Below are 21,294 nucleotides of genomic sequence, written 5' to 3'. Positions count from 1 at the left end.
GGCTCCAAAAGACACACACAAACGTCTTTTTTAAATGCAAAAAAAAATTATTCTCCTTTAGATACAACAGAGAAACTCCAAGGAAAGAAGGAAACGAGAAGTGTGTTGGAGTAAGTCCTGTTAAGAGCACCAGGTAAACACTGCATCCAGTCCCTGGGCTTTTGGGCTTTTGGCTCCTTGGCCCGAGCTGTCCTTACAGGGCAGTGGGGCCAGGTCACAGAAGGCGTTAGAAACACTTACCAAAAAGAAACCTTACAAACACAGGCTCCCCTTTCCCCAGAAAACTCACATCCCTACGGAGGGAGCAAATACTAAATCACATCTGAAAATGTAGATGGGGAACTGAGGTTTAACAGCTACTAAACTTGTGGACCTGAGAAGGCCCCTTCTCTCTGGCCAGGTTGGTGAGATGCTCTGGGTGGGAGGTAAAAAGATCAATGGATGAGAGGGCAGCTGTGCTGAGCAGGGTGAAATATTAACAGGCTGCAGGGCTAAGAACCAGGTCCAGTAGAAGCCTGAGACCGTGGAGATAGGGGTCAGGCACTCACAGCTCACAATGACCTCTGGTCTGATGGGCCAGGGCAGGACCTGCCTGCCATGCCTCTCTGTGCAGAGAAAGCTGTGCTGACCCGGGGCTGGATGGCGTCTGCCCTTGCTTTCCCCAGGCCAAGTGGGCAGACGCGGGCAGCAGCTCAGGCCCTCAATCCTCACGCAGGTAGGCCTCCTGCTCCGGCTCAGCCCTCTCATCCCCTTCCTCCTGTGTTTTCTGTCGGAGTTCTTCTGTCTGTGCTTCTGCCAACTTGGTTTCTGCTTTCCGGGAAAGCTGGCACACCTCCTGCACCTGCGATCTCACCAGCTGGATATGACTCCTGGCGGTTACAGAGGCCTGGTCCGCTCCTGCCAAAAGATGGGCCACTTATGCTGAGTGGACACAAGGAAAGCCTGGGGGCTCTGTGGTTGTCATCTGAGCCTTTCTTGGGGCCACTTCCCCTGCCCTCCCTGCAAAGCAGAGAACCCTCTACCCTCCACATCCAGGTCTGCATTTTACTCCTTATCGTCAAAACCCTGGCATTTTCCTCCAGCTATCAGCAGCCATCATTGTTATAATTATCAAATGCAATTCCCACAATCATCTTTATAGCTACTCAGCTCTTAGTATAGACGTTTTAAGATTTTAATTTTTTTAACTGCACAAGTAATACATTTCTTTTTGACAAATGAAGAGATCACTAATAAAATTGTCAAACATCTCTTTCCTCACCCTACCCAATCTTCAGAGATAACATCTTTTAGAAGTTTAAAGGGCACCTTCCTCATCCTTTAAAATGTTACTATAAAGTAACATTTCATCTGTTTACTAGATGGGCTGCTGTCCAATTCATGAACTGTTGAATAAAGCCAATTAGGTCTTTTTAAAAAAGTTACTACATTCATATGGAATACATAGAAAAAATTTTTATGACTATAAATCTACAAAATGGCACAAACAGTATTTATTGAACATATTTTGCAATTTTGTTTTTGAGCGCTATCATTTTACCTGCTGCTAGTGTATTTCATAATATAGATATCCATATTTATTAATTCATCTACAGAACATTCAAGCAGTTCTTTTATATGTTACTGCATTAATGAGAACCTTTAGTACAATGTAGAAAGATAGTGGAGGATAGCAGGTATCCTTTTATTTCTGACGTTGATGGAAATGCTTCTCACATTTCACTGTGAAATAGGATTTAACCATCATGTTAAGAACATTCTCTCTATAATTGTACTCAGATTTAAGTCGGAAATGGGCACTACATTTTACTGAAGGCTTCTGGGGCATACACTGATATGATGACACAAGTGGCTTTTCTCCTATAATCTACTGTAGATAATCTCAAGTAGTGAATTAAATGTTGATAGGGGTTTTTTTTGCTATATGTAGATTTTTTAAATTTTATTTTTATTGAAATGTAGTTGATATACAATGTTGTGTTCGTTACTACTGCACAGGAAAGTGGTTCAGTTACACATATATATGCATTCTTTTTTTTAATATTCTTTTCCATTATGGTTTATCATAAGATACTGAATAGAGTTCCCTGTGCTCTACAGTAGGACCTTGTTATTTATCCATCCTATATATAAAAGCTTACATCTGCTAACCCCAGCCTCCCACTCCATCCCTCCCCTAATGCCCTTGGCAACCACCAGTCTGTTCTCTCTGTCCCTGATTTTGTTTCTGTTTCATAGATAAGTTCATTTGTGTCATATTTTGGATTCCACATGTAAGTGATATCATATGGTATTTGTCTTTCTCTTTCTGACTTAATTCACTTAGTATGATAATCTCTAGTTGCATGCATGTTGCTGCAAATGGCATTATTTTGTTCTTTTTTATGGCTGAGTAGTATTCTATTGTACATACGTACATCTTCTTTAACCATTCACCTGTCAATGGAGATTTAAGTTGTTTCCATGTCTTGGCTATTGTGAATAGTGCTGCTGAGAACATAGGGGTGCATGTATTTTTTGAATTATAGTTTTGTCCAGATACATGCCCAGGAGTGGAATTGCTGGATCATATGGCGACTCTATTTTTAGTTTTCTGAGGAACCTCCATACAGTTTTCCACAGTGGCTGCACCAACTTACCTTCCCACCAACAGTGTAGGAGGGTTCCCTTTTCTCCACACCCTCTCCGGCATTTGTTATTTGTAGACTTTTTAATGATGGCCATTCTGACTGGTGTGGGGTGGTACCTTATTGTAGTTTTGATTTACATTTCTCTAATAATTTAGCGATGTTGAGTATCTTTTCATGTGTCTATTGGCCATATGTATTTCTTCTTTGGAGAAATGTCTACTTAAGTCTTCTGCCCATTTTTCGACTGGGTTGTTTGCTTTTTTGTCGTTGAGTTGTAGGAGCTGTTTATATATTTTGGAAATTAAGCCCTTGTTAGTCACATTGTTTGCAAATATTTTCTACCACTGTGTAGGCTGTCTTTTCGTTTTGTTTATGGTTTCCTTTGCTGTGCAAAAGCTTTTAAGTTCAAGTCCCATTTGTTTACTTTTGTTTTTATTTCCATTGCCTTGGGAGACTGACCTAAGAAAACATTGCTATGATTTATGTCAGAGAATGTTTTGTCTATGTTGATAGGTTTTTTTAATGTTGAATTATCATTTTATTTTGAAGATAAATGGTTATATTTGATTTATATCTATATTCATAAGTGATACTGAACTATAGTTTTTTTGTCCTGGTGCTGGGCAAGTCCAGTTTGGGATCAGGCCTGTGCTGGCTTTAGACAATTATAATAGTTGGGAGGCTTGTCATCATTTTTTGGTACACTTTCTGTAACACAGGAATTATGTTTCTTGAAGATTTGATAAAACTCTCCCACAAAACTGCCTGAGCTTAGTGTCTATGTTGGGGGAACAGATTCTTTGTGAATACTATTTCAACTTTTGTGGTTACTGATCTTGGATTCTTTACTTCTTGGGCCACCTTAGGATTTACATAAAGATCATAATATTCTCGTATGATTTAAAACCCCTCCACATCTACAATAGCTCCTTCTGATGTTACTTTTGCTCTCTAAAAAGTTATACTTGCCAAACCTAATTTTTAAATTCTTTTCAAGGAACCAGTTTGCCTTTCTGACTATTTATTTTTGGCAGCATTGTGTCCTTGTTGCTGCACACAGGCTTTCTCTAGTTGCGGCGAGCAGGGGCTGCTCTTCATTGTGGTGCGTGGGCTTCTCATTGCAGTGGCTTCTCTTGTTGCGGAGCACGGGCTCTAGGCGTGCGGGCTTCAGTAGCTGTGGCACGCAGGCTCAGCAGTTGTGGCTTGCGGGCTCTAGAGCTCAGGCTCAGTAGTTGTGGCACACGGGCTTAGTTGCTCCACGGCATGTGGCATCTTCTCAGACCAGGGCTAGAACCCGTGTCCCCTGCATTGGCAGGTGGATTCTTAACCACTGCACCACCAGGGAAGTCCCTATTTCTTTTCAGTCTTTTTATACCTTTTCTTTCTTTTATTCCACATTGTCTGAATTTATTTTGCTTTCTCTAACTTACTGGGTTAAAAGTTTAATTAATTTATTTTCAGTTCTTCTTAGTACAGTGAACATTACCTGTCACTTATGGCTGCTGTTCTTTTTATTTATGACATGTGCCTTTAAATAAGGGTCAATTTCTATTTAAGAGCTACTTGTATACAACTCTCTGGGTCTGCTATATACAAGACTTATGACAGTTCTAAATACATTTAAATTTCCATTTTTCTTTATTGAGGTATAGTTGATTTACGATAGTATATAAGTTTTAGGTGTACAACATAGTTATTCACAATTTTAAAGGTTCTAATCCATTTATAGTTACTATAAAATACTGGCTATGTTTTCTGTGCTGTTCAGTATATCCTTGCAGCTTATTTATTTTATACATAGTAGTTTATACCTCTTCATCCTCTCCCCACTGGTAACCAGTAGTTTGTTCTCTGTATCTGTGAGTCTGTTTTGTTATATTCACTAGTTTTATTTTTTAGATTCCACATATAAGTGATATCATACCATATTTGTCTTTGTGTCTGACTTATTTTACTAAGACTAAACCTTCCAAGTCCATCCATGTTGTTGCAAATGGCAAAACTTCATTCTTTTATGGCTGAGTAATATTCCACTGTATATATACACCACATCTTTATCCATTCATCTGTTGATGGACACTTAGGTTGCTTCCAAATCTTGGCTATTGTAAATAATGCTGCTATGAACATTGGGGTGCATATATCTTTTTGAATTCACAGTTTCATTTTCTTCAGAGATATACCCAGGAGCGGAAAGGAATTGCTGGATCATATGGTGGTTCTATTTTTTTTTCTTCTTTTTTTTCCTCTCTCTTTTTTTTTTTTGCTGTGCTGCTTGGCTTGTGGGATCTTAGTTCCCCAACCAGGGACTGAACCCGTGCCCTTGGCAATGAAAATGCAGAGTCCTAAACACTGGACCACCAGGGAATTCCCACTATTTTCAGTTTGTTTATTTTTACCATTGTCTTTTTAAAAAAATGTTTATTGGAGTATAGTTGATTTGTTAGTTTTAGGTGTACAGTAAGGTGAATCAGTTATACATACACGTATATCCACTCTTTTTTAGATTCTTTTCCCATATAGGTCATTACAGAGTATTGAGTTCCCTGTGCTATACAGTAGGTCCTTATTAGTTATCTATTTTATACATAGTAGTGTATATATGTCAATCCCAATCTCTCAATTTATCCCTCCCCTGAACCTTTCCCCCCGGTAACCATAAGTTTGTTTTCTACATCTGTGACTCTATTTCTGTTTTGTAAATAAGTTCATCTGTATCATTTTTTTTGGTTCCACATATAAGCGATAATCATATGATATTTGTCTTTCTCTGACTTAATTCACTCAGTATGACTATCTCTAGGTCCACCCATGTTGCTGCAAATGGCATTATTTTGTTCTTTTTTATGGCTGAGTAATATTCCAGTGTATGTATGTACCACATCTTCTCTATCCACTCTTCTGTAGATGGACATTTAGGTTCCTTCCACATCTTGGCTACTGTAAATAGTGCTGCAGTGAACACTGGGGTGCATGTTATCTTTTCAAATTACGGTTTTCTCTGGATATATGCCCAGGAGCGGGATTGCTGGATCATATGGTAGTTCTATTTGCAGTTTTTTAAGGAAACTCCATACTGTTCTCCACAATGGTTGTACCAATTTACACTCCCACCAACAGTGTAGGAGGGTTCCCTTTTCTCTATAACCTTTCCAGCATTTATTGTTTGTAGATTTTTTGATGATGGCCATTCTGACCGGTGTGAGGTGACACCTCATTGCATTTTTGATTTGCATTTCTCTAATAATTAGTGATACTGACATCTTCTAATGTGCTTCTTGGCCATCTGTATGTCTTCTTTGGCAAAATGTTTATTTAGATCTTCTGCCCATATTCTGATTGGGTTGTTTTTCTGTTACTGGGCTGCATGAACTGTTTGTATATTTTGGAGATTAATCCCTTGTTGGGCACTTCGTTTGCAAATATTTTCTCCCATCCTATAGGTTGTCTTTTTGTTTTGTTTATGGTTTCCTTTGCTGTGCAAAAGCTTTTAAGTTTAATAGGTTTCATTTGTTTATTTTTATTTTCATTACTCTAGGAGGTGGATCAAAAAAGATATTGCTGTGATTTATGTCAGTGTTCTGCCTATGTTTTCCTCTAAGCGTTTTATAGTATCTGGCCTTACACTTAGGTCTTTAATCCTTTTTGAGTTTATTTTTGTGTATGGTGTTAGAGAGTGTTCTAATTTCATTCTTTCACATGTAGCTGTCCAGTTTTCCCAGCACCACTTATTGAAAAGAGACTTTTTGCCATTGTATATTCTTGCCTCATTTGTCACAGATTAGTTGACCATAGGTGTGTGGGTTTATTTTTAGTTTTTTGAGTAACCTCCATACTGTTTATCACAGTGGCTGCACCATTTTACATTACCACCAACAGTGTACTAGGGTTCCCTTTTCTCCACATTCTCACCGACATTTGTGACTTATGATCTTTTTATGATAGCCATTCTGACAGGTGAGGTGATACCTCACTGTGGTTTTGATTTGCATTTCTCTGATGATTAGCGATGTTGAGCATCTTTTCATGCATCCACTGGCCATCTGTACGTTGTCTTTGGAAAATGTCTATTCAGATCTTCTTTCCATTCTTAAATCAGGGTTTTTGATATTGAGTTGTAAGAGTTAAATTTCCATTTTGATCTTTGGTGAGGAAGGGGGGTATCAAGTCATTTGCTGAGTCTTTGTCACTTGGCATAAAGATCAATTTCTGTACATGTTGTATACTATTTGAATTTGAAGAGAATTTTTTTTTGGCGGGGAGGGCAAAATTTTGTATTCAGTATATGTATTTGGTTAAGCTTTTAAAAACCATTCTGTTCCAACACTTACTAGTTTTGTTTTGGTCTCAACCTGTGAGCCCAAGATGTGTATCAAGCCCCATTTCTCCTTGTAAGTCTGTCAGTTTTTGCCGCATTAGGCACACGATTCATGACTGATGTCCTGATGAACTGTTCTGTCCCTTTCAGTGCTCTTGGTCTGGAATCCCCCTTCGGATTCGGACATTGCTCTGCCGCCTTTTTGGGGGTAGATTTCTTTTTGTTAGTAATGGTTTAGTTTATCTTAAAATTCTAAACCTTCCTATGCGTTTTTGTTTTAGATGTGCCTCTGTAAACGGTTTTAGCTAGAATTATTTTTTAATACATTCAGAAAGTATCATTTAATATGTAAATTTATTCTAATTAATTAACAGGCTTTCTTTCTTTTTTTTTTTTTGCGGTATGCAGGCCTCTCACCGTTGTGGCCTCTCCTGTTGCAGAGCACAGGCTCCGGACGCGCAGGCTCAGCGGCCACGGCTCACAGGCCTAGCTGCTCCGTGGCATGTGGGATCTTCCCGGACTGGGGCACAAACCTGTGTCCCCTGCATCGGCAGGCGGACTCTCAACCACTGCGCCACCAGAGAAGCCCAACAGGCTTTATTTCTTAAACCTTTCCTGCCTTAACTGAATTTTATCAACTTTTCCCTCCTCGCCACCCCCCCAATTCTTTTTGAAGTGTTTAACAGTGTCTAATGTTAAGCCATTGTCTCTCTTCTCAAGAAAGCTTAGCATGCTTTCACTTCTTCCCCAAACTGATTTGATTACTTAAAAATTTAACACTCAGGGGGCTTCCCTGGTGGCACAGTGGTTGAGAATCTGCCTGCCAATGCAGGGGACACAGTTCAGTCCCTGGCCCAAGAAGATCCCACATGCTGCGGAGCAACTAAGCCTGTGCGCCACAACTACTGAAGCCTGTGTGCCTAGAGCCCATGCTCCATGAGAGAAGCCACCGCAATGAGAAGCCTGTGCACTGCAACAAAGAGTAGCCCCTGCAACTAGAGAAAGCCCATGCACAGCAACGAAGACCCAACACAGCCAAAAATAAATTAATTTATTAAAAAAAAAAAAGAACACTCAGAGCTTTTGACAAGTTTTACTAAATTTTCATTAGTTTTGTATCTCAGTTGCTTCTTTCTAAACTATTTTTTCTTTACACTGTTTTTCCAGAAGGCATAAGCAGTTGGTAAGCTGAGTCTTTATTTCTGAAAACATCTTTTATTCTCACATTTTAAAGATATTTGGATGGTTTTTTGTCACCTTGCATCTAGGGTTGCAGATAAGAAGATTAATGTCTGATTATACTTCCTTTGTAAGTTATTCTGTTTTTTTCTTATAGTTTTTAGGATTTTTCTTTGTATAGTTTTTGTTTTTTACCATATGAGGTATATTTTAAATTCTGTTCAGAACCTTTGTGAGCCCTTTCAATCAGTTCTGGGAAAATGTCTTTTTTCAGATAATGCTTATAATTTACTCTCCCTCTTTTCTCCTGCTAGATCTAAGCCTAGTGAGTGGTGAGGGCTGCCTGGGACTGTTCCTGCTGTAGAACCCTCAGCAAACCTCCCTGTTCACTGCACCTGGAAACCCTGCTCCCACCTTTGGTGTGCCACTACTAAAATGCTACTTTTACACTTCTGTTGTTTCGCTCTTCATTCCAATCCTGTTTTCAGAATCTCTTATTCCTCGGGCATTAGTTAACTAAGAAAGAATTTTTTGTTTTTACTTTAAAAATCTTTTATATCTTTAAGATTTGAGAAAACAAAACCACTTTAACAAACCAGTTTCCTAATAAGAATTTCTGTGGTGACATAGTTTGGGCCCAACCAGGTAAGATGTCAAATGAGGGGTTCCCTCAAATACATTTAATTAGAAAACCATTCAGCTCAAGCCCACTGGATGGATAGTGATGGTTTAAAAATGCCTGGTGAATGAATAACTGCATTTTCTATATGCAGGCACCAAGGCACAGAGGATGAAGCCCTGGCTACCAGGGGCAAAGGCTTTAGAATTTGACCTACCTCGCTGAATCCCCGTTTGGCTGCTTACTTACTGTGTACCACAGCATGCTGGGTGAATTACTTAACCCCCTCTGTCAGTTTCTTCATCTATAAAGTGGGAATGATGACAGTAACTCCTACTTTAAAGGACCTATGGGGGTTAAATCTATAAAATGTTTACCACAAAGCCTGAAATATAGATACTAGTTATTCATAAATTATCCAGGTTATTAAAAAATAAAATGTTCAAAAACTATTTGGAAGCAATCAATCAAAATTTCCAGCTGACAGTAGTTTTATCATTTCTCATTTTCTAGATATTAACTATCTAGTTTCTATGGGTCTGATCTACAAGGGCATTAATTTTTCCTTTGTGCAGATGAAATATTGGTTAATATATTGGAAATGGGAACATTTTCCCACAAAGTTATAGCCACAATATCCCTCACTTTTCAGCTAGATGAAAACTCAAACAGCACCTCCATAGTAAGAACTTTAACCTACCAGTTTGGTATGCAGCTTCTGCTGCCATCTCTGAAAGACTAACTGCAGTCATCCAGGTGGTTTCCAACTTCAAGTACTCTTGCTGTTTTGAAGTCATCTATAAATTAAACAAAGCACTTTAGACAACATGACTCTGCATTACGTCATTAAGCACATTTAAATGGACTATCCAATAGTAGACTGAGAGAACAGCTACTGGTAAAACACCTTCATTCAATCATTTAGATAACCACAATGAGGTAGGAGCACTAATACAGAAACGCCAAGTAACTTTTTGCTCACCTCAACTCTGGCTCCTATGATCACCTGCCACACTTCGTCTTCCTCCTGTGAATTCATTTTCCCAAGTAAACTTGTGTATTGTCGGTACAGAGAAATTAAGGTATAAACAGCCTACAAATATAGAATAAATGAGTAAAATAAGTGAGGCATATTAGGGTTAGTGAGACTTACACCACAAGGTGAAGTCCCATTGCAGCAAACTGGCTCTTCAGTCCTCCTGCCTCACTGAACCTGCAGTACCGTATGAAGTAGAGGCATTATCCCAGGACATCTGTATCTCCACTTGTAAACTTCTGTGTTTTAAAAGCTTGTTAGCAATTTAGACATACAAAAAGAACATAACGCAGATGGAAAACTCAGAAAACTGGGAATAAAGCTGCTGGAAAATGAAGGTAAAGAAACATATAAATAAGACTTTTAAAAATGATTCTGATTATCCACATACTCTCTATTAGCTCAGATCAGTGGTTTTCAAACTGTCCTCACATAGAAGCCCCTGGTACCCCCAACTGAACCAGATCAGCATGGTCCCCCTGTCTTATATACTGGGCTGCTGTATTTAAGATTTTTCTTTTAAAAAGGGTTCCTGAACAGTGAGGCCGACCACAGCCCCTTCCCAGAGGGCGAGTGTCCCACCTGCAGGGGCCCTACATTAAATAAGGATAAAGCAAAACTCTAATTCAAAAAGATACAAGCACCCCTATGTTCATAGCAGCACTATTTACAGTAGCCAAGATATGGAAGCAGCCTATATGTCCACTGACTGACAGATGAATGGATAAAGATGTGGTATATATATATACAATGGAATATTAATCAGCTATAAAAAAGAATGGAACAGGGGCTTCCCTGGTGGCACAGTGGTTAAGAATCTGCCTGCCAACACAGGGGACACAGGTTCAAGCCCTGGTCTGGGAAGAGCCCACGAGCCACAACTACTGAAGCTCACACGCTTAGAGCCCGTGCTCTGCAACGAGAAGCCACCACAAGGAGAAGCCCACACACCGCAATGAAGAGTAGCCCCCGCTCGCCACAACTAGAGAAAGCCCATGCACAGCAACAAAGGCCCAACTCAGCCAAAAATAAATAAAAATTTATTTTAAAAAAATGGAATAATGCCATTTGCAGCAACATGGATGATCATACTAAGTGAAGTAACCCAGAAAAAGACAAATCATATGATATCACTTGTATGTGGAATCTAAAATAATGCTACAAATGAACTTACAAAACAGAAACAGACTTGCAGATATAGAGAACAGACTTGTGGATGCTGAGGGGGAGGGAGGTGAGGGAAAGATGGATTGGGAGTTTGGGATTAGCAGGTGCAAACTATTATATAGAGAATGCATAAACAACAAGGTCCTACTATACAGCACAGGGAACTATATTCAATATCCTGTGATAAACCATAATGGAAAAGAATATGAAGAAGAATATATGTGTAACTGAATCACTTTGCTGTACAGTAGAAATTAACACAACATTGTAAATCAACTATACTTCAATAAAAAAATTTTTTAATAAAATAAAATGAATAATAAAAAGGGTTCCTGGAGAAAGTCTAAAAACCAGTAATTTAGATCAGGACTCAGCCAACTTTTTTTTGGAAAGGGCCAGAGAGTGGCCCTACAATCTCTGTTTGCAACTATTCAACTCACGAAAGCAGTCATAGACAATACACAAAAAAAACGAGCCTGACCGTGTATCAATCCAACTACAAACGCAGGCATCAGACCCGATGCGATCTGTGAGCCATAGTTTGCTAACCACTGACTTAGATGACCAAGACTTAACAAGAGGACACTTACCTTAGTATATTCAGTGATTGCTTCAATCAATGCGTATGTGGTCTGAGAAAGAAAGGTAGAGGTGCTATCTGTTACCAAAGACACAGCCCTCCTCATTAATGCATCATTACTAAGAGAATGAGGCTCCGGTTTCTGAAACACACAAACATTTTTAGTCAATTTTGAACCTAAAGCTTGAGCTGAGATCATAGACAGCCAAGTGAAAAATGTAATTCTCACACTGCAACTGCACTATGATGCTTCTGTGTTAACTTTTTCTTTTTAAGCTTTATTTTCGCTATTTAAGACAACATATGAAAATAATTCTAGAATATGCTTTCTACCTACTTTTGTTGCTTATTATCTGCTCCAAAAAGCAAAGTATTTCTTTTTATCAAATAAAAGGCTAGTATTTATAATCAACAAATTTCATGAAGTTATGATTCATTCATTACCACAGTGCTAGATGCTTGGGATATAAAGATAAATTAGAAAATTAATGCAATCAAGTACCATGGGAGCTGTGGAAGAAGTCTGGAGGGGCACATGTAAGATAGCAATCACTTCTACGTTGAATGAGAATAACTTAGAAAAGGCTTCATAGAGTTGACAAGGATTAAGCTGAGTCTAAGGAAGTAAATGGTGGAGAGGGCAAATCTGCAGAATGAGCTGTACAGTCTTGATGTGGGGGAGAGGAGACGCTTCCCTCTGACCTCAGCTGTTATTTAAAAAAAAAAAAAAGGGCAGTATAAGTGTCTCACGAGTTAAGGGAATGTGGTGGCCAACTTGATTAAATATTGGCAACTATGATGACAAGTCATCCCTAACTTTCCCTTTTTCTCCCATAGCAGAGGATTTATTGTATCAGAACTAACAAACCAATCCCTCTATCGTCTGTTGTCTTTTTGCTATTTAAAGTATAAGCACACTGAATCACTACCTGTTGAAAGTAGCAATTAAGAAATATCTCTGATACATGAACAAATCATGAATTTTATATTTATATTTCATTCAATCAACTAAGTAAGTATTCATTATGTACCTAGCACTGAGGGGCTAGAAAGGAAAGAATGATATCATCTCTGCTTGTGAGAAGCTAACTTTGACCTGTTCTGATAATCTGTGTCTTCATAATGCTCTCCATTTTACAAGGCATGTGTACTTGTTCCTCACAACAGTCTAGGTATTAGCACTTCTCTTTTAATGAGGACACGGAAGCTCAGAATAGTTATGTAACTCTCCTCAAAAGTACACATGTAGACCTCAAACCAAATCTTCTCACTCCCAAGTTTCCATTATGCTCTGCTGACTCAGGGGAGTCAAATAGATTATCATCAAATATCAAAATAGACAATATAAGTGGTCAGAGAGGGAAATCATTGTTGGCCAGGAACTAGGAAAGGCTTTAAAAAGAGGTGGGGGCTTCCCTGGTGGCGCAGTGGTTGAGAGTCCGCCTGCCGATGCAGGGGACGCGGGTTCGTGCCCCAGTCCGGGAAGATCCCACATGCCGCGGAGCAGCTAGGCCCGTGAGCCATGGCCGCTGAGCCTGCGCGTCCGGAGCCTGTGCTCCACAACGGGAGAGGCCACAGCAGTGAGAGGCCCGCGTACCGCAAAACAAAACAAAACAAAAACAAAACAAAAAAAAGAGGTGGGATTTGGGTCTCAAGACAACTAGGATTAGCATGGACATGCGTCCTGGGTTAGAAGAAACAATGAGGAAAAGAATACATATGATGTATGCAGGGGATGTCGGGAATCTAGCCTGGTTGGAGTGGATGGCACAAGGGGGATGAGACTGGCTAGGGCACTGGAGTGCGAGGAGAGTTTGCTGGATTTTAGCTCTGTAACACATTACGGGGAGCCACTGCAGGCTCTGAAGAACGAAAGTGGCACTGCTGTTCCTACAAGAGAATGATTAGAGGCTCCTGTCAACCAGAGGCTCCTGGCATGTGGCCTAGAACTGAGGTAACTAGGGCTTAAGAATAGTATACGAACTAGAAAGGACAAACACAGGGGACTTCTCTGGTGGCACAGTGGTTAAGACTCCGCGCTCCCAATGCAGTGGGCCTGGGTTCTTTCTCTGGTCAGGGAACTAGATTCCACATGCGTGCCGCAACTAAGAGTGCATGTGCTGCAACTAAGGAGCCGGGGAGCTACAACTAAGACCCAGCGCAACCAAACAAATAAATAGGTAAACATTAAAAAAAAATAAAAAGGACAAACACACAAAAAATCTTTTGGAGGAAGAAAGAAAAGGCTGTCCTAACAATGACTGAAAATGGCTTGGTGTCCAAGTAAGGATTTTAGGGTTAAAGGGTCATTAGTACACAGAGATGAGGGCTGAAGTGAGGCACAAAAAGGGAAAGGCTCACGAGTGAGCCTCAGAAGATGCTGAAAATACTTGTGATAGATGGAATTAATCTTGTTGCCGTGATAAACACACATTTAAGTATCAGGAATGTTTTGCCAAAATGGGGTTTGCCGATTTCTTATTTAGCTCTTCCTGATAAAGCATATAACGGTTTTTTTTTTTTTGCGGTACGCGGGCCTCTCACTGCTGTGGCCTCTCCCGTTGCGGAGCACAGGCTCCGGACGCGCAGGCTCAGCGGCCATGGCTCACGGGCCCAGGCGCTCTGCGGCATGTGGGATCCTCCCAGACCGGGGCATGAACCCGTGTCCCCTGCATCGGCAGGCGGACTCTCAACCACTGCGCCACCAGGGAGGCCCCCTATAACGGTTTTTTAATAAGGTACCACTTTCATATCACTGTCTACTTGACAACTCCACCTAGATGTCATTTCCAAAACTGAACTCTTGGTTTCTTCCTCCCCAAACCCATTCCTCTCCATCCCAGTATATGGCAACAGCATTCTCTCCGTTGCTTAGGCCTTTTAAAAGTACTGGAAGCGAAGTTATATACTTCACACCTAGCCCATTGGCAACTCCTGCTGATGGCATTCAGCCCGCTCCCCCCACCCAAGCCAAGCCCGCGATCATCTCATGCCTGGACCCCTGCTGGTCTTTTTAGTTCCACACAGCCACCTTTAAAAACTTACGTCAGATCATAATAATCTTATGTTACAATCCTCTGTGGCTTCTTTTCCATAATAAAATCCAAAGCTCTACAATGGCCCACAAAGTACATTCTGGTCCTGAGCTAACTCTGTGAGCTGAGCTCATCTATTTCTCTCTCTCTCTCCCCCACCTCATTCCACTTTCTCCTCTTCCTTCTCTCCAGAATGTAAGCTTTATGAAAGCAGAAACTTCGTTTGATTTGCTCGTACGGTCTCAGTGTGTATGGCACATAAAAGTTGCCCAATAAATTTTTGTTGAATGAAAGACTATCTTGTTGACACTGTAATATGTTCTTTTCTTTCTTCCCTCTTGATACAATCTGACCAACTTGACATAGTGTTCCTACCAAATACTACTATTAAAATGGAAATATTACTATATTTGCTCAGCTCTGACAAGAAGATGCCGATACACTAGGAAGTGGGGAGGAGCGCGGGGTAAAACCATGAGAGCTTGTCAGATGCTTCACTGCCCACCTGGGACTTCAAGAGGACACAGTACACAAAGACAACACGGAGTGACAGGACAGTACTTCACCTGTGCAATAGGAACTGCACACAGGGTTACCCCAAAGCCAGCAGCCACGGTTTTGTGCCATGGTCTTATCAATTCCGAGAAAGAGCGCTTCTCACAGTTAGCCACGACCGGCACACACAGTTTGTACCTAGAAACAGAACTCAAATTTAGTAAGGCACAACCACCAACCTGTAAAAGCCTCTTCAATTTACTGTTATTTGCAGGGGCTGGAGACTCAAACTCGGGCCACGCTGGAACCCAAATGACGACGTAGCGTGGCCTTCCACACGACAGGGCTCTGTGCGGAGCTGGGGGGACTGGAAAGGCCCGGGCTAGAAGAAACCGCTACTTGGCTCCCCGCGCGGGAAGGCGGGCCGATGGTGCCGCAGTTTAAGAGCTACCAGGTGTGGACGTTTAAGAGGTGGTCTCAAAGCCTTTTAAAAACTCAGGCCAAAATAAAACGCTTCTGCAGGCAGGATTTAGCGCTGGCCCTCTGGCCTAGGCTGCAAGTGCTCTGATGGTCCCCTGGAGCCCGCAGGCGTCAAGAGGCCGAGGGAGCAGGGCCCGCGGGGAGACAGGCAAGTTCCGGGGGCTCCTCCGCCCTCACGGAAAACCTCCTCCGGGAACCCGCCGCCTGCCCGGGCCTCTCCCCCTACTCTCCCCAGTGACTTCAATGGGCCAACCAGAGTCACTTCGCGGGCAGGCCGAGCGCCCCCCAAAAGACAGCCCGAGGGTGGGGGAACGCGCTTTCGGCAGGTGGGAAAACGGAAAAGCCGTCAGTGAGACACGAAGCCCGGGCTTGGCCGAGGAGGAGGGAGGCCTCTGGCCCGAGGCAGAGGCGGGACGTCCTCAGACCTCCGAGAGGGGCGGGACGCCGTGACCCTCTCGGCCGAGAAGGGAAGCGCGCGCCCGCAAGGCCGGGGCTGCGGCCCGGGCGCGGCGCTCTCAGCGTCCCCTCCCTCTGTCCGACCCTGACCTCCTACACGACCTCAAGCCTTACCTGAAGAAGAAGGCTACGCTCCGCGACAGCCAACTCCGTAGAGCCGCCATCCCCCGTCGAACGGACCTCACACGCACACGCCGGAAGTGACGCCACTTCGGAGCGGGGGGCGGGCACGCGGCCCCCACTTGAGAGGGCCTCTTCACATGACCACACCCCCCACCCGAGGGCGCAGCCGGGATTGGACAGACGGGGAGAGAGGGGGCGGGGCTGAGGGTAACGGCTCTAACGGCCTGGCGGGACACCCGACTGCCGGAGCTTCCGCGTGGGGCGGGGCGGGCCGTGTGAGGACGCGGAGCGGGCGGAGCCAAGTCGTTAGTCGTGGAGGGTGGTTGGACTGAGGCCCTTCACCTCGGGAGAGTTCTCTCGTTAGCTGGCCGTGCGGGTCTGTCAGGACAGAAGTCCGAGGCGGAGCAGCGCTCTGCTGGGCAGGCTGCTGCTGGGGCGGGGGGCGGGGCGGGAGGGGCGGGGAGCCGGGCCAGCGGCGCTGTCACTTCAGCACCAGGAAATAGGTGGTCCAGCCGGCCAGCAGCAGCGCCCCGATGAGCACCGTGTAGCTGAGGAGCACGAAGGCCAGCAGCTCCCGCAGCAGCTGCAGCACGTGGATGGTGGTCGAGGCCGGCATCGCCCTGCGCGGGGGACCCGAGGACCTGCGGGGCAGGGCACCCGGGAGACCCTGAGCACGCAAAGAGGACGGTTCTCTCCCCTTGACCAACCTCCGCTGGACCCTAAGCAAGCGCTGCTGAGCCAGGCACTGTTATAGGCAGCGTGGACACAGGGGGCTAGACTAGGTCCCGGCCCTCTGAGTGAACATACTTTCCTAAGGCTAAGGAAGCCCAAAGTGCTGATTTTCTCCATTAACAACCACCTGGACACTGCACTGACACTACAGAATTCTTTTAAACAGAAAGTTCTCCTCATTCTTCGGCTCCCGATCTGGATCTGGGCTCAGAGAAGAGAAGCCTGGCGGTTCCCAGACCCCGCTGCTGCACTGGTCTTCATCCCCCGCCCTCTCCTCCCATCCACCTCCTTCATTTTTAATGTTGTGAGTGCTGCTAATGCGCTGGTGAAGTAAAGCTTTCTTTTGCCATCATTCGAGCTGCAGCCCCAGCTGTCAGCGCTCCTTGGGAGGGGAAGAGAAGAGCCTTTTGAGTAGGGGGAAAGCAGCAGCCCCTCACTGCAGCCCCTCTGCAATTCCTCTGGCCCCAAGGCTTATTAGTACACAAGAGTTTGAGGATCCCTGCTTTGTGGCCAGGCCTGCTTGCCCTTCTGGCCAGCCAGGATAGCAGAGTGCCAAGAGGTGGGTAGCAATTTGATCCTGGGCTCATCTCCTTCCCCACCGTGCTCTTGGCATCTGCTCCAGCGCTCTATCTTCCACCACAGATGGAATCATATGGTAACAATCACAAACCAGTTCTTTACCTCCACTGCTGCCCTGCCCAGCAACGCCCCTCAGTGCCAGCCACCAGCTTCCCTTTCTCCCCACTTCACTCACTCAGGAAAGTTTCCACGACTCGTCCACCGCAGCACCTCCACGGTCCCTCTCTGGTCTGGTGTCCAAAGGTAGGCTTGCGTGCACTCCAGCGATGTCAGCAGAGCTGAGGGATTTTCAGGCAGCAGCTGCACTCACCAACTAGGTGTGGTCTAGAGACCAATCACAATCTTCACGTGGTCCCTGAGCTCTCACGGAGCTGCGCACAGGCGATCCCAGACCAGGCGGGGCGCTGGCAACCCTGCCCGCCCTCTGCCTATGTCACCACCACGGCCCACAGCGCTCTGAACTTGCCTGCAAAGCTCCTGACTTAGATGGGCTGAGCAAGTGGTACACTAGGGGGGATTTCATGGCCCTCTTGTCTGGCTTTTCTAAACACTGCAGGTGGGATACAGTCCAAATCCTAACAAACTCCCACTGAGAGCAGTCCCATCCTACTCAAGTCTCAGACAAGAAGAACCACTGTACGTCCAACACTCATGACTGCCCAACTAAAGCAAAAGCTGTTGTCTTAAAACATATGCAAGTTCGAGCATTTGTGTGTGTGCGTGTGAGAACCAGCTCAGAGAACCAAGAGCTCCCAAGTGCTTGATTCTAATTCACAGAGTTTAGCAGGTTAGAGACTCATTATACAGTCACCTTCCCAATGTGCCCACTTCCAATTTCAACTCCTCCAAATGCCAGGCAAAAAGAACCAGTCAGGATTTCAGCCAGTAAAGAACAGACCCTTTCCCAGATGTAACAATGAAGGGAAAAGAAAGCACAAACTTTATGCTGCTTCTGATTCTTCTGCTTTTTGTAGTAGTTTGTAGTAAGAATATGTTTTGACCTTTAAAAAAAAAGCAGGCAGTGTGGACATCAACCCTTTTATCAACATCATCATCCAGAAGCAAATGGCTCTTTAATTTGATCAGGATCTCTTATTATCAAATCATTGCCCCGCCGCAGCTGGGCTGAAAACAGGAGCAGAATATTATCAAGCTGCGCAGGAAGCCAGTGAGTAGTAATTGCTCCCCCCAGAGAACTGGTCATCTGGAGGGCTCTGTGTCCTGCCGAGTCACAGGAAAGAGAGTACAGCTGAGATTTATACCCTCATCCCACACCAAAGTAACAGATGAAAAAGGCGATTAAAATAGGCCTCATTCTGTTCCCCTTTAACTCTCACAAGCTTCAAATGGATATCTCAAGTCAGTTATGTGTTCCAGCCTTTGCAGACTCTAGTCACCACCCAATCCGGGGGTATTTTACAGCAACGAGTAACTGGAGCTGAGAAACATTATGTCGCTTGAAGTTCATATGCATTCATTTAGAAGAGAATCTGAGAAATTTTACATTACTGCCTTTGATTGTTGGATGACAAAACGGCATCCTCTATTTTCTACAGTATGTCATCATTAAACCATATGATTGAATATAATACACCAGGCTCTAGAGTATAATTCACAGTCTGTTCATAATTCATAGTCTATGTGATGTCTGTATTTCTGTGCCTTGCCATCTTTATTACAGCCCCTCTTCCTGGCTGCTTTAGATACTCAGTTCGTTCTGGTGTTTTGTTGTTGTTTTTTAAGAAGTATTTCTTCTTGAGTTCAACTCTGCTGAATACAAACACTTCCTCCTGGTGACAGGCCAGTCTTTAACATACAACTGAGAACAAGAGACTCCATGTCGGATTAATCATAATCCACTTGCCGTGAGGGCAGAGCTACAGTGGACTATCGCATGGAGATGCTCCCTTCCCAGTTCTCTTCAAGAACTAAATGGGCTGTTTTTAATCCTCCTCCTTTTAACCATTAGTCTCTTGCTCCACAGTTAAACTACAGTTCAAATACTTACTTCTCTGTTGGCTAAAATTCAAAAGTGTACAGTATGACACAAAATAGTGTCTATGTAGACTTCTTTGTCTATGTAGACTTCTTTTTGGTGGGACTGCTGGTGTAGAACCGTCTACCCAACTAGACAAAAGTCCAGACATGATGTAAACAATCCACCCTCTCCAGGAATAAATGTACCATTCACATACCCTTTTTCTCAGTAAGGGCACACTCCTTTGAGACAAAGACTGCTTCAAGTATTAAATGAACTTACACAAAGGCGTATAATATATAATTATCCACCACTTTCTATTTGCATACAAATGAAGCAATTGATGTTTTGAAGTCTTCTGCTGAATGCATTTTTAGGAGCTGACCTAACTATGCTCGGAGCAAGCAAGTACAGAGCCACCAGTGAATGCAGACACACGAGACACAACCGAGTACCTGTTCACGGGACAAAACCCCAGCCAAGGAGACTTGACTGGACTTAAATTGAATCCCATGAGCCGAAAACACTTACAGACAAGGTGGATTTCATTCTCTAAAGCAGCTGAGACTCACAACCGCTGGGGCTGGAAGGTATAAACTAATCTCCCTGGGATAACAAGTAGCTGAAAAAGGATTCCTAAAACAGGAATCATATTAAGACCTTTCCAAATACTGAATGTCAAAGCCAAGTTAAATCCTCGAGTACCTAATCTTTTAAATATTCCCTCTTCTACCCCTCATTCTTACATTAAGGAGATTTTTTAAAAAGTACAGAATTTCTCCTTCACTCATAACATGCAGTGTGCTAAGAGACTTCCACTAGCGAAAGAAAGTCAGGAAAACATGTACGGGTACTAATTAACAGTAGAAATGACACCTGGGGAAGGACACTGACTTTGGCCCCCAGCAAAGACGGGGATCAGCTAATTTGGCTGGAGACTCGGGCAAGGGCTGTGACACCGTCAATTTGGTCCCCTTCTTGGCCTTAACTCCTCCAGACGCTGGGATAGAGCAGGAGGGAGATTTCCAACTTCTCCAGCAGCACCCAAGCTCCTCTGTCCTGCAGTCTAGCAGTCTCCCGTAGGAAGGTAGCAGCTGGACTCCAAGATCATTGACAAGCTGCGCCAGAGGGGGATGGAGTCACCGGACCACGGACTGAAACGGGGCTGGGTGTTTTCTAGCAAAATAAATGCCAGAGGCCGAATAGGTGTGTCTGCAGACTGCTGGGGAAGCATGTGTGACACTTACCGGGGAGGGGGAGCTGCCGGATGCTGGAGAAACTGAGCTGCCACTGCTCACAGTGGGACTGGCTGGATGGTGCGGCCCACGATGGGCAGGGGAGAGAACTGGAGGCATCTACCATTGAAACGTCTTAGAGTTAATAACACGTGCACTAAGAACGCGTCTTTGAATGGTTACACTCTCAGGAAGCGGCTCCCTAATTATTATGTTACTCAAAGTAAAAAGCCCTTGATAAGTATGGGACCCATACCGACTTAGCTCATCAGGCAGATCCTAAACCTGTTCTGGGGAAAGCAGCTCTTCCAAACCTCTTGCTTTTTAGAAGCAGAGGAATCAAAAACAGAAGGTACACAACTTGCCTTAATTACCAGATAAGGTAGAGACTGGTGACACTGAACGTAATGTGCCCTGTTCTGCAGGAAAAAGAAATCTCAACTCAGGGATAATACTAGCCCTAGGCCCCCAGCACTCAGCCACTGCCCTAGGCATGATGCACCTTTAAGAAATTCAGCACTATTTATTAGGGGTCGGACCTTCCACTTTTATTTTCATTTTTTACCTGCTTGGTCCCTGCTTTCTTAAGAACTGGACCCATCTGTGTGGCTGTATAGATTATCCATCCCACCATCCTTAATGTATTTCCAGA

The 21,294-nt window shown here is 43.6% G+C and overlaps 2 protein-coding genes across 4 annotated transcripts; both read right to left on the bottom strand.

Annotated features, from left to right (window-relative positions):
• Positions 1-32: 32 nt before the first annotated feature.
• Positions 33-16,195, bottom strand: DIABLO (diablo IAP-binding mitochondrial protein; the record flags this gene model as incomplete). 3 transcript variants are annotated; one of them, XM_079717873.1, is made up of 6 exons in its annotated part: positions 33-897; positions 9,447-9,543; positions 9,729-9,839; positions 11,540-11,671; positions 15,131-15,298; positions 16,127-16,195. In XM_079717873.1, the coding sequence occupies 6 exons, from the start codon at positions 16,157-16,159 to the stop codon at positions 701-703; spliced, it is 738 nt and encodes a 245-aa protein (XP_079573999.1). In that variant the 3' UTR covers positions 33-700. The 3 variants fall into 3 exon arrangements, with proteins under 3 accessions (XP_079573999.1, XP_079574000.1, XP_079573998.1); XM_079717874.1 differs by having other exon boundaries at positions 15,131-15,257; positions 16,110-16,174; XM_079717872.1 differs by lacking the exon at positions 11,540-11,671 and having other exon boundaries at positions 15,131-15,257; positions 16,110-16,159.
• Positions 16,196-16,599: 404 nt separating this feature from the next.
• LOC307062039 (uncharacterized protein) lies at positions 16,600-16,734 on the bottom strand (the record flags this gene model as incomplete). Its single annotated transcript, XM_079717502.1, has 1 exon — positions 16,600-16,734. One exon carries the CDS (start codon positions 16,732-16,734, stop codon positions 16,600-16,602), a length of 135 nt encoding a protein of 44 aa, XP_079573628.1.
• Between the last annotated feature and the right edge of the window lie 4,560 nt (positions 16,735-21,294).

This window comes from Hyperoodon ampullatus (genome assembly GCF_949752795.1).
Source record: "Hyperoodon ampullatus genome assembly, chromosome: 13".
NCBI lineage: Eukaryota > Metazoa > Chordata > Mammalia > Artiodactyla > Ziphiidae > Hyperoodon > Hyperoodon ampullatus.
This window is presented reverse-complemented; position numbering and strand designations above follow the sequence as displayed.